Source organism: Cyprinodon tularosa, unplaced genomic scaffold (genome assembly GCF_016077235.1).
Source record: "Cyprinodon tularosa strain WSP-4 unplaced genomic scaffold, ASM1607723v1 ctg160, whole genome shotgun sequence".
NCBI classification, from domain to species: Eukaryota; Metazoa; Chordata; class Actinopteri; order Cyprinodontiformes; family Cyprinodontidae; genus Cyprinodon; species Cyprinodon tularosa.
Genome location: NW_024038438.1, coordinates 34,139 through 48,167, shown reverse-complemented (window position 1 = coordinate 48,167; position 14,029 = coordinate 34,139). Strand labels below are relative to the sequence as shown.

At 36.9% G+C, this 14,029-nt stretch overlaps 1 protein-coding gene across 1 annotated transcript in view; it reads left to right on the top strand.

Annotated features, from left to right (window-relative positions):
- The window catches only part of si:dkey-106n21.1 (solute carrier family 23 member 2), an 81,335-nt gene that overhangs the window by 64,520 nt on the left and 2,786 nt on the right, over positions 1-14,029 (top strand). Inside the window, exons 9-10 of the mRNA XM_038280454.1 lie at positions 844-1,008; positions 2,670-2,778. Coding sequence (XP_038136382.1) covers positions 844-1,008; positions 2,670-2,778 — 274 coding nt within the window. The remainder of the gene's footprint in view (positions 1-843; positions 1,009-2,669; positions 2,779-14,029) is intronic.

Below are 14,029 nucleotides of genomic sequence, written 5' to 3'. Positions count from 1 at the left end.
ATCACATTGATACAAAGTTTTCTATCTAAGGAAAACCAGTTGATTGCATTGACTCATTGACTCAAATACAATCCCTCACACTAAGCATGCTTGTAGCGACATTGGAGAGGAAAAACTCCCTTTTAACAGGAAGAAACCTCCAGCAGAACCAGGCTCAGTGTGAGCGGCCATCTGCCGAGGCCTACTCAGGTTCAAGGAGACAGAAGCAGAGACACAAAAAGCAGCTCTAAAAGGCGGCCCCGTCCAGGAAACACACAGCCAGGCCGACGAGCTCCGAGCCAGCTCCCATGTCAGAGGATGAAGAGAGCACATCCAGCCAGTCACGGTCAGAGAAACAGGACTACACTGGAAAACAGGCTGATCTCCAGCATCTATAAACAAGGGTGATGATGGAAGCAGCACAGCTGATGTTTCTCTCCAGGATGGCGTCACAGCCAAACAGGAACAGACGAGGCAAAGCTACTCTGAGGAAAAGCAGAGAGAGCAGAACTTTAGAGATGAACTAACAGATTCTGTAGAATAGGAGAATAGAGAGATTATGTTATTCTTTCCCCAGCACTGAGCCATAAGAAGAGTTAAAACTGATGATTTAGGAAAATGAATGATGGGATTCAAGTCAGCAAAGCCCATTTATAACCAGGGGTTTGCTGAGTTAGACTACAACATATTCTTTGCAAGATTTTAAAAATCATACTTAAAAGCTGATAATTGAACAATAAATAAAACAAACACAAAAAATAGATTTGTTGCGATCCACTGTTCTTGATCCTGTGATTGAGTCTTCTCCCAGACATATCTAACTATAATCAATTGCACTTAACTTTTATTTCTTGTTTCGTTTAGGTTGGTAGCCGACTGGTCCTCCAGACAACCGCAGTTTTGATGATTTTTTTAGGCGTCTTTGGGAAGTTTGGAGCTGTTTTTATCACTATCCCTGACCCTGTTATCGGAGGCATGTTTCTTGTCATGTTTGGCATGATTGCAGCTGTGGGGATATCCAACCTTCAGGTAAACACATCAGGTTGGCTTTTTATCTTTTCTTTTCAAGAAAACTATGAGACTCTCTCCTTATCATCTTACATGGGCAAGGCTGATTTGCCAAAAGTCTTTCATAGTAATTTAGCAAAAATATTCCTCATGAGTTTTAAAGTCGTTAATGGTTATTTTTAATTGCAATAAAAAAAATAAAACTTTTCTTTCTTCCCTTTTTCACTAATGTTCTAGATTTGTTTTATCGGAAAGGCCTCCTGTCTTATATCAAAGTATTAACTGTGTTCTCATATTTTATCAGCAACCTTAATTAACAACCCTTCTTCAGTGTAGAGAAATTAGCGTGAGATGTGGAAGATTTGTTGAAGCTGAAAATATTACAGTATTTAAATAACCAATAACAACTAATAATAGCTTTTTCTTTGGTTTGTTTATCTAATGCTGTTGCTCCTTGCCTCTTTCTTACAAGTTTCTTGCTGTTTTTAAACAAGTGTTAAGGAAAACAAGCAGCAGGGTGCCTGCTGAAGCTTTTGCAGGATCTAACACCCCTAAAGCTGAAATCTCTTTGCTCCTGCAAAACACAAACTCAGCATCACATTACTCTTCTAAGTTCCACCCAGGGTGGTCATTTTCCTTCAAAAAAAATTATTGATATTCTTCGTAAAACAGATGAAACTTTGTACTGTTTTGCTTTTTTTTTCTGCATACTATATCATCTGCTCTGATTTCACTGAACAAAAACAAACTCCCTTGAGTCAAAGTCTTTGCAAAACCTTGATGGAGTTCTAACGCAGATGTGATCAGTTTTAGCACTGAACTGAAACAACAGGGTGAGTTTTAGGTTTAAAAAAAAATAAGGTCCAAAATAAATTGAACATTATGTAAAGTCCAAGGTGAGGCAGTTGTATTGAGTGAAATTTGCTCAATTTCTTTGGTTCCATAACAGAACCTATTTTGCAGATGTAAATTTGAACAAATTGATATCCAGAAATATATATATTTTTTTTACAGTGACTGCTGTTTTCTATGGGGTTTTTTTTCACGTTCCATGTTTTTTATTGTTTTATCTTATCCTAATTTTTTTCATAGTTTTTTTTTTTATTAATTTTACAAGTTGCATTCTTTTTAAATGTTGTTTTCCAGATCACATTATTTTTACTGCTGGTGGTTAGCTTTCCTGTGGAGAGAGGAATTGGTCTGCTGGATGTTAGAAGAATTTTTGCATGGCTCAATGTGCACAGCAGTGAACGCTTTTTATTTTTTTAGTTCTGTTTACAAAACAAGGGCTTTGCTTGTAACAATAACAGGATAAAATTAACTCCATAATTTTGGAAGCGTGAACGAGGCTGTATGTGTTTGTCGCGACTTGCTGCTGTAAATGTTAAACATTGACCGTTGTGTGCAATAGGACGAAAAGGTCCTTGCCTTCTTTTTTGACTTAACCCCCATTTAAGTCTACAAATATTAGACTTTAGCTGAATAAAAATGCATGTTCCTTTTTTTAATCTGTCTTGTTCAGTAAATGTCTATTCTACTTATTAGCTTTAGCTTAATTGTTTTTCAATTTCTAAAACAGAGATAGTGATCAACTGCTTAAAGAGAAAAAAAATAGCCTGGAACCATGAGTGGATAAAACTATTTGAACTAGTTCTGTGTTCCTCCATTTTTTCTCTCTTTAGTATGTTGACCTCAATTCTTCCCGCAACCTCCTCATTCTTGGCTTCTCAACCTTCAGTGGACTTGTGTTACCTACCTGGTTTCACTCCAATCCGGGCATCATTGACACAGGTAAATATATCACCCACATTGTTAAAAAAAATTTTGAAAAAAAAAACTATTCTATTTTATTGAAGTGCTAAAGGTTTATAGAGGTTGTAAATACTGTATCTTTTACTTTTTTGTATGTTAGCTGTGAAACTGAATATTTTTTAATTTTCTACAAGCGACAAGAGACTTTACAATGTTGCAAGGAGATACTTTTGACAGGGAAAGAAAGTGACTCAGTGCCAGAAATAGTTGGCTTTCCGTCCTCTGTATGGTGTGCATTTTTATTCAAACTTTGGGTGACCAGAACATAAAATTTTTTATGTTGGATAGGCGCAGCTTTATTAACTGTGTTTCATTTGTGGCTCACTTTTACAGGGTTGCTTTTGTTCGCACCTTTTGTATCAGTATTGTTTTTGTCAACGACACAATTATTTTGTTGACGCTCCTTGTTTTACATGGCAATAAGATAAACTGACGAGCTAAACCTCGATCTTTGATGACTAAAATATGACTAGTCATAGGTTTGAGTTTTCTAGAGTAAAACCTTTTTAAGTTTTATTTGCCCAAAAACAACTAAAACTATCACATGTCATAATGACTAAAATGCAACTAAAACTAAGTTTTAATCTTGAAGACTAAAACTAAATCTACATCTAAGATTGCTGTCCAAAACGACACTGTTTGGTATCAAATTAAAACACAACTTGGACATTCTTAACAGATAGCCCTCTAATAATCAGCTGACACCACGCCTGTCTACTAATTTACCCATCTGCAGAATTTCTTTGTGGCTAAACTTTTTGAATACAAACTTAATTTTCATTTTATTTTTTATTGAAATCCTTTACCTACTACATGCATGTTTTAATAGCTTGGTGAATAAAGCCTAATTTTACCTGTGATTTCCTGCTGAAAGAAATTTAGTTTATATGCACAACAACAAATAGATTTTAGAAAGAAACACAACATGTGATGCTTGTGTTTAAATTAAATGTATTTAAAATACATTGCATTAGTTATAAGAGTGCATCTCTTGATAGTTTCTCTGTCGTACTTTGCTCTTTTGATTTGAACTGGGCTCCATGAGGTGTTCAAAGTGTTTTAAAGCTTTCCACGCTTTTATTACTGATCTGCGTACTGATATACATACCGTTCTTTTTTCCAGATATCTGTTTATTGATGTGCTCTAATAAATCTCTGAGGGATTCACAGAACACCTGCATTTCCTGAGTTTATCTGATGTTTATTTGCAAAGAAAACCATTTAAAAATCCTGTTGGTTATAACATAATTAAATGCGATGGGTTATGGTATTAAAAAGGCAAGGGTTTCTATATCTTTATGGAATTAATAGTGCCACTATCCAAACAGATTCTAAGTCCACACCTTGGTGTCATGTATCAGCTTGTCAGGGTGTGGCACTGTTTCACAAATTGTGCCCACTGCTCACTGGACCATAACTAGTGCTGTACCAAAAATGTATTACTTCCTCATCAGTATTGTTATCAGTATTACCAGGATGCTTGAATTAAATTCAATTGTTTCTGTTTTCTTATTATGGTTTTCCCATGAAACTGAGCCTTGGTTCGTGCCAGTGCTGTCTTGTGTTTTTCAAAACTTTCTACAGCAATCACACTCAGTCGCCAAAGAGAAACCACCTTCTAAAACAACAGGTTTAAAGCAACAACAATATGCCAAAAACAAACTTTCATGTTAGGCTGACACGATACAATGATGAGAGAAGATTAGAAAGTTTCCTCCTATTGTGTTTCCACTTTCAGATTACACTTCATATACTGGAGAGGTTCTGCCAGCCTAAGCTCCTAAAGGGAAGGTGTTGCCAAATCCTAGAGGCCCAGATGGCAAACAGTTTATCATTAGCCTTCAGCCTGGATTCCAAGTGACCAGGACAGAGTATACTGTGGCCCTACCTGATTAGATCTTTTGTATTTATTTTTATTTTATGTTCTTTCACTCATTTTTTTCCTTCTTTTGTCAGTTTAAATTGAGGAAACATAAATTCTGTTTGTAGATCAGCGTGTCTGGTCAAACCAATCAGTTGGTTACATGGAAATAGAAGTTCAGCCTATCAGAGGCAATATTGTGTATTTTTTTTATCTTTATTTCCTCTTTTTTATTTTTGGGCTGTGTCTCTTATGGATGGGGCATAAAAGAAAGGCTTTCAGGCTTTCCAGAAATAAGTCTTTATAGCTCCAAATGTGTGCTATTTTTTGTAGACTATAAAAGGAAAATATAGAAGCTCTTGTTCATCTGTGAAAAACAGATGAAATGAAACCCGGATGACGTGGGATGTTTTATACTCTGGAACACTGGTCACTCTTAGTCTTAAAGAGTTTACCCATTTGACCAGGCCTTATATGTGTGGGCTGGTAGAAACGTAAGCCAAATGACATAAGTGGTGCAACAGGTCAATGGCTAGAATTAAACTGTCGAGGTGATAGGTCAGCACTTTAACCCATACCCAGGGTTTAATCAAGGTTAAGTCCAGGTTAACTGATACCTCTGGGTTGTTTGTGTGCTCCAGTCTCCCCAAATGGTTTTGGATGTGGATAATATATTTGCTTATTTGGAAGTAAAGACATAGTGCTTTTCTTTCTATACAGTTCAGCCCAATATTATTCATATACTTGGCAGATTCATATTAAAACTATCCTTTAAAAAAGGACATTCCTACCTCACAAACATGAATATCAGCAAATAAATTGTCAAATGAACATTTATGAAATATGCAATGAGATTGTGAGGAACTTTTAAAGAAAACTGCAATGAACCTGAAACCTTTTCACATCGTTTATTATTTTCAGAGATGGCTGATATTTTTCAAATCAGAGCCAAACTCCTTGTTCTGTTCTTCATTGAAATTAATTAAAAACTGAATCGGACAGGGGAAAGAATGATTAGAGTTCAGTAAAGCCCAGGATTATTCATACCCCCTATCATAGGGTCAGTTTAAAACATTCATAAAAACATCAGTCACGTGGATAAAGACAAAGTAAAAATATGGAATGACCTCAGAGACAGATCAGCTTTACTTAACAGCCTATTGATTGGCTTCGTCAAGACTGTGTAGTGGCCCTTTGTGGCACCATCAAAAGAGCAATCCTCGAGATTAAACAGTTTGTCTATGCAGACATAAGACTTAGATCCTATAAGTCATGAGATGCAAGTGTCTCCAAGGGAAGTGCTAATCCAGAGTCTTCCCTGGTCAAAAAGGCTTGTCTGGTTTTCTCAGTTCTAGGAAGCTTAGTTTCCAAATCCTCTTGGCTGGCCCCTGTGACAGTGCCTGTAATCTGCCCAGATCAGATAAAGCACTCTTCTCCAGAGTCTTTCACCAGCTAAAACACCCAGCTGATATCTTTGCACAAGAGGCCCGTCGATGCTGCTTGTACACAGACTGTCGCCTCCTTCAGAGACTCCTAAAAAAAAAAAGCCTGTAGAAGTTAATGTTCACTTAGCAGATATCTTGAACTTTTGACTTCCATGTGTTTGGTCAGGATCAGAGCGCTTGTCTTAGTTTGTGTGCTTGTTTGGGAATGGCTGCGTGCATGCATCTTTGATTAAGTGAACAAGAGTGGTTTTAGATTAAAACAACGTCAGCCCTGTTTTCAGTTCTTGATTCAATTCAATGCAACCTCATTAGGTGGTTTATTGCCTAAGGGAAGTTATAAAAGCAGGGCATCCAAGATGGAAGCGTTCACATTTAATAGTCCTGTGTGTTCCCCCCATGTGCAGAACATGGTAGGGGGGGGGGACATGATGTGCTGATGGTCAAAGGCAGACACTGACTAAGGAATTTCGCACTCAGGGTTCTGCTGGTTTTTACTGTGATATTTTGTTCATGTGTTGTTTTTAATGCAACACTTCCCTCTGTCACTTTTACTATGAAGCTTTCTGATGGGGCTCACATTTACTCATTTTGTTTCATAAGTTCTTTAAAGAGATTATGAGAGCTAATTTTGATTCAAGGAATCCCATTGAAAACTCTGCTCCTTTTGTTTTTTTCCGCAAACCCTGAAACTATGCTTAATCACTATTTGTTTCTGTTTAAGCCTTTGGTCACACAGAGTTCTCATTTTTTTCAAAGCCTTCTGAGAAAAAGTGTTCTTTTCATTATGAACAGAAACTGGAGCATTTGGTACAAATTTATAAAATATGTGAATGTGACAAAAAACAAAAAAAACAAACAAAAAAATGACGGTACTGAATATCACCCAAACAAAAACCTACCTCTTTTTTTTTTACATGAAAAATATTTCTTTTAACACTAACTGTATTAAATTGCCAGCAGACATAAATAAAAGGTTCCTTCCTGAGCTGTTTACCACTTCGATGTAACACCAACAGTGTGGCATCTGCTAGATAAACTGACAAGGGGGATTTATTACCAGTGTTGAGAACGTTACTTTAAAAAAAGGCAAGCAGTGTCTTTGCTTAAAAAATTACTAGTCATTAGTCAAAGTAACTATGAAGTTAGTTTAAGTAGTTAAATTAACTATGCAGTTATAATCTAAATGTTATAATCTAATGTTGAAGAATTTAACTTTCCCATTATGGGGACTTTAAATAATGGAGGAACTTGAGGTTCCATTATGAACTATAAGAGGTTTGTTATTTATTAATGAATGAAATGATTCAATAATTTATTAAACGTTCTACACATCTGAAAACATTGAATACTAATCTGCTGTTTGGATTTGAAATATATTTATGTTCTTGTGGATGTTTTTGTAAAAAAACGAACAATAAGATGTTTTAGGAATTTATATGTTTGTTTATTGACAGCCTTTAACTTGCTATAAGGTTGGTATGAGGCTAAAAAATTATGTTTTTTTTATGCAATTTAAAACAAAAAAAGTGGACTGTATGACTCCAATATTTCTGTGTAAGAAAAAAACAAACAAAATTAATTAAGTAAAAAAAAAAAGGAAATAACCAACATATAGGATACCGACAGGACACTTTTGCCTTTGACTGAAGTGAGCGCTTTTCTTTAAGCTGTCATCCTCTCTTCTCTCATTCCGTATTCAAGGTATGCTGAAGACCTGCCCAAATTTATCTCATCAGCCTATTAGAGTCATGTACGCCTTTGACTCAGCTCCCTGTACTGCCTGCAGTAAATATCTACCCATAGCAATAAGAAGTTTCATATTAGAGGTCTCTCTGATTGATAGAGTTGGAGTAACCCATTGTGTTAACATGCAAATAGGAGTTACTAATATGTGAAAAGTAGTTAGATTTCTTGTTCAATGAAAGGCTAATTCAGTTACTAATTCAGTAAGGTATTACTCACAGCACCATTTATTGCCTTGGGATTTAGACACCAAAACTAAATTTTCCTAAAGATTTATTTGTAGCTGTGGAAAAAAAATATGTCCCATAGCTCTGAGTGAACAAAAATAACTTGTTTAAAATGTCAAGTAAACAAAAAAAAAAGAAATTAGACACCTCAGCAAATGTTTTTCACAAAGTGTTTACATTTATTTGTTTATACACTTATGCAATCAGGTAATTGTATTTGTTTTAAAGTTATAGTGGAGGATTTTCACCCTGTACTCGCTCCTGAGAGGGAACGCCTATTAAACGTGTGAGCATGCATTAGCCCATTACTAGCAGGGATTTGAAATGGATTTCTGCCAAACTTTACCTGTCGAGTAGAAACTTCTGCTGCAACCGAGGCATCAGTGGGAAGCCCGACCTGTGCTTTCAGTTTACGCCATAGCGTGAAAGAATCTCCCAGAGAAAGGCGAGCTTCAATGACTGGCTGAAACCATAGCTCACCACACATACGCCTAATAGTGCACAATGCAGAAAAAGATAGCTAACAAAGGATGAACACATAGGATGGCCTTACGTAAACATATAACCAGAATGATTGACAACTTATTTAGATGATCCTCCCGGAAAAATTATATCCTCCACTATACCTTTACGTCTTATATTTTTATCAGTCACATTTGTATTCCATTTATGCAGCAATAATTGCTGTAAATAACTCAAAAATTATTTAGCATAATCTCATGATATTTCTCAGTCTTTTCAGTTTTCTAAGTTGCAAAAAGACAAAACTTCCCTGTATCCTCATTTTAATGGTTTTAATTAATCTTGGACCTTGATTTAGTTAGTTTTTTTTTCTTTCTTTCTTTCCAAGTCAAGATATTCAGCTACAAGATTTAGGCCTAGACAAATGTTTTCAAGGTTAATGTTTTTTTTTTTTTAAGTGACTATAATAGATTTGCGAAAAGTAGGTTTCAAAAATAGTTTATTCTAATAAGAGCAGTCCAGTCTGGGTATTCAGATGGTGCCAGATAACTGACAAATATTTTCAGAAAGGGCAAAATAGTGGAATTTGTTTTTTTTTTAGCAATTTAATTAGCCACTGTGGAATCATCTTAGTAAATTACACTCACAATAATCAGTTTACAGGGAAAGTGAGCAGCCTCTCAAGCCTCAAATAACTTAGTTTTCTCCCTTTTAAAATTGTTATTTATAGTAGGTGAATGTTTATTGGGGGAACTCAAATCAAAATTGTGAATGAAAAAGAGGGATGATTTAACACTATGGTCAAAAGTGAACACTCACTGATTACGACTGCATGTTATAGATTTTGGCATAAATAAAAGCTTCTTAGCTTTTATTTATGCCAAAATGTATAATCTATAATTTACAAAACAGGGACACTAACTAATAAAGATTGGGGGCATTAAGCACTTATTTAATTGAATCATCCTTGATTGATTTTTGAAATAACATGGCGCTCCCTAAATCCAAGGCAAACAATGAAACCTTAAAAGAGAAGAGAAGATATTCTGGTCTGAACTATTAACCAAGGGCTTATCACAGAAGGGAAGCTAGCTAGCATTGGCATGCTGATCCTAAATTGCACAGAATTTCCATACAAAGAAAAAAAAAATTTAAAAGCTCCTACTCATTAAATGTACTTCTTTGTGGTAGAATGTTGTAGCAGCCTTGTGAAACTAAAACTATCATGCTAAAAATAAATAAATAAATAAATAAATAAATAAATAATGCTGATTTGCTACCCTTTTAAAGCACGGTGACCGAGATACCTGTTGAGTGTGAATGGAACACAACTGAACTGCACTGTGCCAGACACAACTGAACTGTGGTAAATCTAGTATTAGTTCAATAGTAGAGCATGGTTCAGTTGTGGCTCGTTTCTCTGATGGCAAAGAGCGCATGAGCAGACCGCGTCATATCCTATTTACAATCAATCAGCTTGACTGACAGTCGAGTAAGATCTCTTCACCTGTTCACAACAAGAACTTCTTCTCAGCCTATTAACAATAAATGTCTCTAAAAGACCTGGGTGAAACCTGGGCCCCGCCATTTTTGTTTGTGTAATTCCCGACTTCTGGGATGTAGTATAGGGGGTGAGGAACCATGCTAGTGTGATGTATTAATGGTCGTTAGAAACAAGCCCGACACGGTCTGGGCATGGATCAGTTTTAGAGGGCTAGTGCAAATTGGGCAATAAATTAATTGGTGTTTGCTTGTCATTCATCAGGCGTTGCAACCTGAAAAGTTTAAGACTAGAATAAAACCTCATGCAGTATATTTCCAGCATTTCTATGTCAATGCTTGCTCAAATGTAAAATTTTCAGCTAAACACATACAGAGTAGAGTGGGGTAGCTTTGTCTGCAATTAAATAAAAAAAAATGTATATCAATCATAGTCACACATTAGCCAGTCAATTGGCTTATTTCCTGAGCTGGAATGAATAAAACTCTGAAAGAGAGGGGTAACAATAATAAATACCCCTTTCATCAGAAAACCAAGATAACTGATAGTCTATCAGATGTATTTTGCAGTCCAATCTGAAAAGGAAAGAGCAGGTTCACACTGAAGGAAGGAAAGAAAACTGAATTTTTAGATGTGAAAACTGATGCATTGATGCATAGAAATAAATTATCAGACAAAAAACAGATTTTTACACTTTAAAGATCTCCAGTGCATGGCAAGATTGGCAATAATCATCCAACGCTCAGTTTTGGGATTAATAGATTGTTAGTCCACTTCATTCAATTCGATTCAATTCCATACATGTGAGGAAATGTGCATGACAACTGCCCCAATATCTCCATATAAGTCTAAGACTTCCAGCAAACGGCGTTCATTCACAAAAAATGGCATCAAAAATGTAAAAAGAGACTTTATTAGTTTGGGGATGAATATTTTGCTCATCAAGTGCTGAGCAGCTTAATTAAAGGACCAGTAAGCTGTGGGGAATAAATCAGAAGAGCTGTGATTTATTGCCACCTGTTGGTTGAATTGTTGCAGCAACAAAAATGAAAATTATTTGATCAAAAATGTGTTAAAAACATATTCATCAAAAGCATGACGGTCAATGAAAACTACTGGTGGAGGCAAGAGATGCAACCCACGATGTAAACGCTTATTATGAGTTTAAGATCAACCAACATGACACATTCCACGTCCTTAGAGCCAGCTCTGGGGGGAGCAGGAGATCGACAGGCGGATTGGCGCAGCGTCTACCGTGAAGCGGGCGCTGTACCGGTCCGTCATGGTGAAGAGAGAGCGGAGTCAAAAAGCGAAGCTCTCGATTTACCGGTCGATCTACGTTCCTACCCTCATCTATGGTCATGAACTCTGGGTCATGACCGAAAGAACGAGATTGCGGATACAAGCGGCCGAAATGGGTTTCCCTCCGTAGGGTGGCTGGGCTCTCCCTTAGAGATAGGGTGAGAAGCTCGGTCATCCGGGAAGGACTCGGAGTAGAGCCGCTGCTCCTCCACGTCGAGAGGAGCCAGTTGTGGTGGCTCGGGCATCTGGTTAGGTTGCCTCCTGGACGCCTCCCTGGTGAGGTGTTCCGGGCACGTCCCACCGGGGGGAGGCCCTGGGGAAGACCCAGGACACGCTGGAGAGACTATGTTTCTCCGCTGGCCAGGGAACGCCTTGGAGTTCCTCCTTAGGGGCTAGAAGAAGTGGCTGGGGGGAGGGAAGTCTGGGCCTCCCTTCTTAAGCTGCTGCCCCCGCGACCCGACCCCGGATAAGCGGAGGAAGATGGATGAATAGATGGAACATGACATTTTGTTAAATCTCCTTTTAATATACACGCCTACATGTGCTATAATCCTGCAAACCATGTCTGTCTAGTTTTCAAACTCATTTTAAAGCCTATTTTTATTCTTTGCCTTTCAGCACAGCGGAGACTCTCTCTGTTTTTGTGTTTGTGATTGTATTTTTTTTTATTTGTGTTTTATTTGTTTTAATTCATTTAATTTATTCTATGTTGTTTTATACAATTTTGACTTACCTTGATTACTACAGCACTTTGTGGCAGGTGTAGTAGATTGAAAGGGCTTTAGACATAAAGTTATGTAAAAAGTTTGGTAAAAAGGTGGGAACAGCACATCAAATACTGAAAAAAGGGTTGTTAAACAACCAAAGGTTTTTGGTGTTAAGGCTGTGAAATTCTATGAATAACACCAATTACTTTCAGCCTTTAATCTTTCTAAATTAAATATACTTGTTCTCACTTTGTACTTGTGGAGCTCTCTTTATCTTTCTCTCATTTTCTAATTATGAATGTTAGGTTAGGCCTAAAATTGCTGTTTGATGTGAATGTATATACTGTCTTTGCAAACTAACCTTATCCTGTGTGAAAACATAACTAGATACCCTTAATCCAGGAGATAACAGATTAAGCTCATATTTCTTTTGTTTTTCCACCAACAATGAGACTTGAATACCGTCTGAGCTTGCAATTAAAATATCACTTTCTGACAATGGAAGTGGGCAATATGTTATGCCCTAATTGAGGAAAAACATCTAGACTCTGAAACTGACCCACCAAGTTATTTTTACGATTTCCAGTAAAATCTGATTGACTTACATAAGAGTCATAACAAACTTGGAAGCAGTCGGTAAGCCAGTCAGACGCCAGGGTTTGTGAATGCACCTCTCACTCAATTTGATAGGTAAAGTTGGCAGTTTCCAAATAGAGTAAAATAATTTTCCATATATCTGTAATTAAAAGTGGATAGTTAGTTGTCTAATAATATAACATAACATATATAACAAAAAATAAATAAATAGAATAAATAAATGAATGTTAGAACTGTAACTATAGTCATATATTTACATTACTGTTTTTCATCACAGTGTTTTTTATTACTGCTGCTTACCTTATCTGGGCTGCACTTGTGTATACAAAATTTTGTTTACACTTGTGTATACAAAATGACTAAGTAAATCTGTCTAAGTGTAAGCCTAATCTAATTAAAAGGTGTATTACATTTTTTAAATGGAGCCTTGGGGGAAGTTCAACTGAAGAAATGTATTGCTTTCCTTCATCCAACTGCGACACGGCCAATCAGCTTTAAACCCCACCTCCACAAAAGCCAATCTGCATCCAAAGTTCATCTTAAAAAGCCTCCGATAGGCACGTGTCTACTCCTGCACGCAGGTGGTGGATGTGCTAGTGACTTCATTCAGTTGACATCGCTTCATCCCACCTCCAGCCCCTCCTCTACCATCGTAGCTAAAGCTTCATAAGAGTGTCATTCCTCCCGGACTCTTAATGTGTTCCATGTTTCATCTTAACCGGTCCGGCAGAAGACCACCATGTTGAGCCTGGTTCTGCCAGAGGTTCCTTTCCAACTGGGAGTTTTTCCTCTCCACTGTCGCACCATGCATGCTCATCATGGACAGGTTCTCTCAACCTGTGTAATTCAAACTGGACTTCCATCTTAAAGTCCCTGAGTGAAGCTCTAGTATCAGCTCACGCAATCCACTGGATCTCCCCATAAAGCTCAGCAGACCGTCTTGGTAACCAGCAGTCTACAGACTGACCAACTTCATCCATCTCCACTCCACCACCAGTTTCAGGCCTGGGGGGCCAGACAGCCCTATTCTTTCCTCATGTTCATGCATATATATCAAAATTAAGTGCTATGTTTCATGCTGAGGTCTGAGTGCCAAAGACAAAGTAATTGAATCAATACATTTCTCCTAATTATCTTTTCTCTTCGATTGATTTTTTCAGATTGAACTAGACATTAACTATTTAACTAGACATGGGTTTTGTTTAAATAATTAGATGTAATTATTGAGCTTGAACTTCATAACTTTAATGCCCCAAAACTTTTGTAAAATGGGAAAATATTTGCATAACCCAAATGAAAGAAAAAATTGGAACAAAAACAGGAAAATTAATTCTTAGAAAAATGTGTATTAATATAATTGCAAACATGCAAGTTGGAGTCATGAA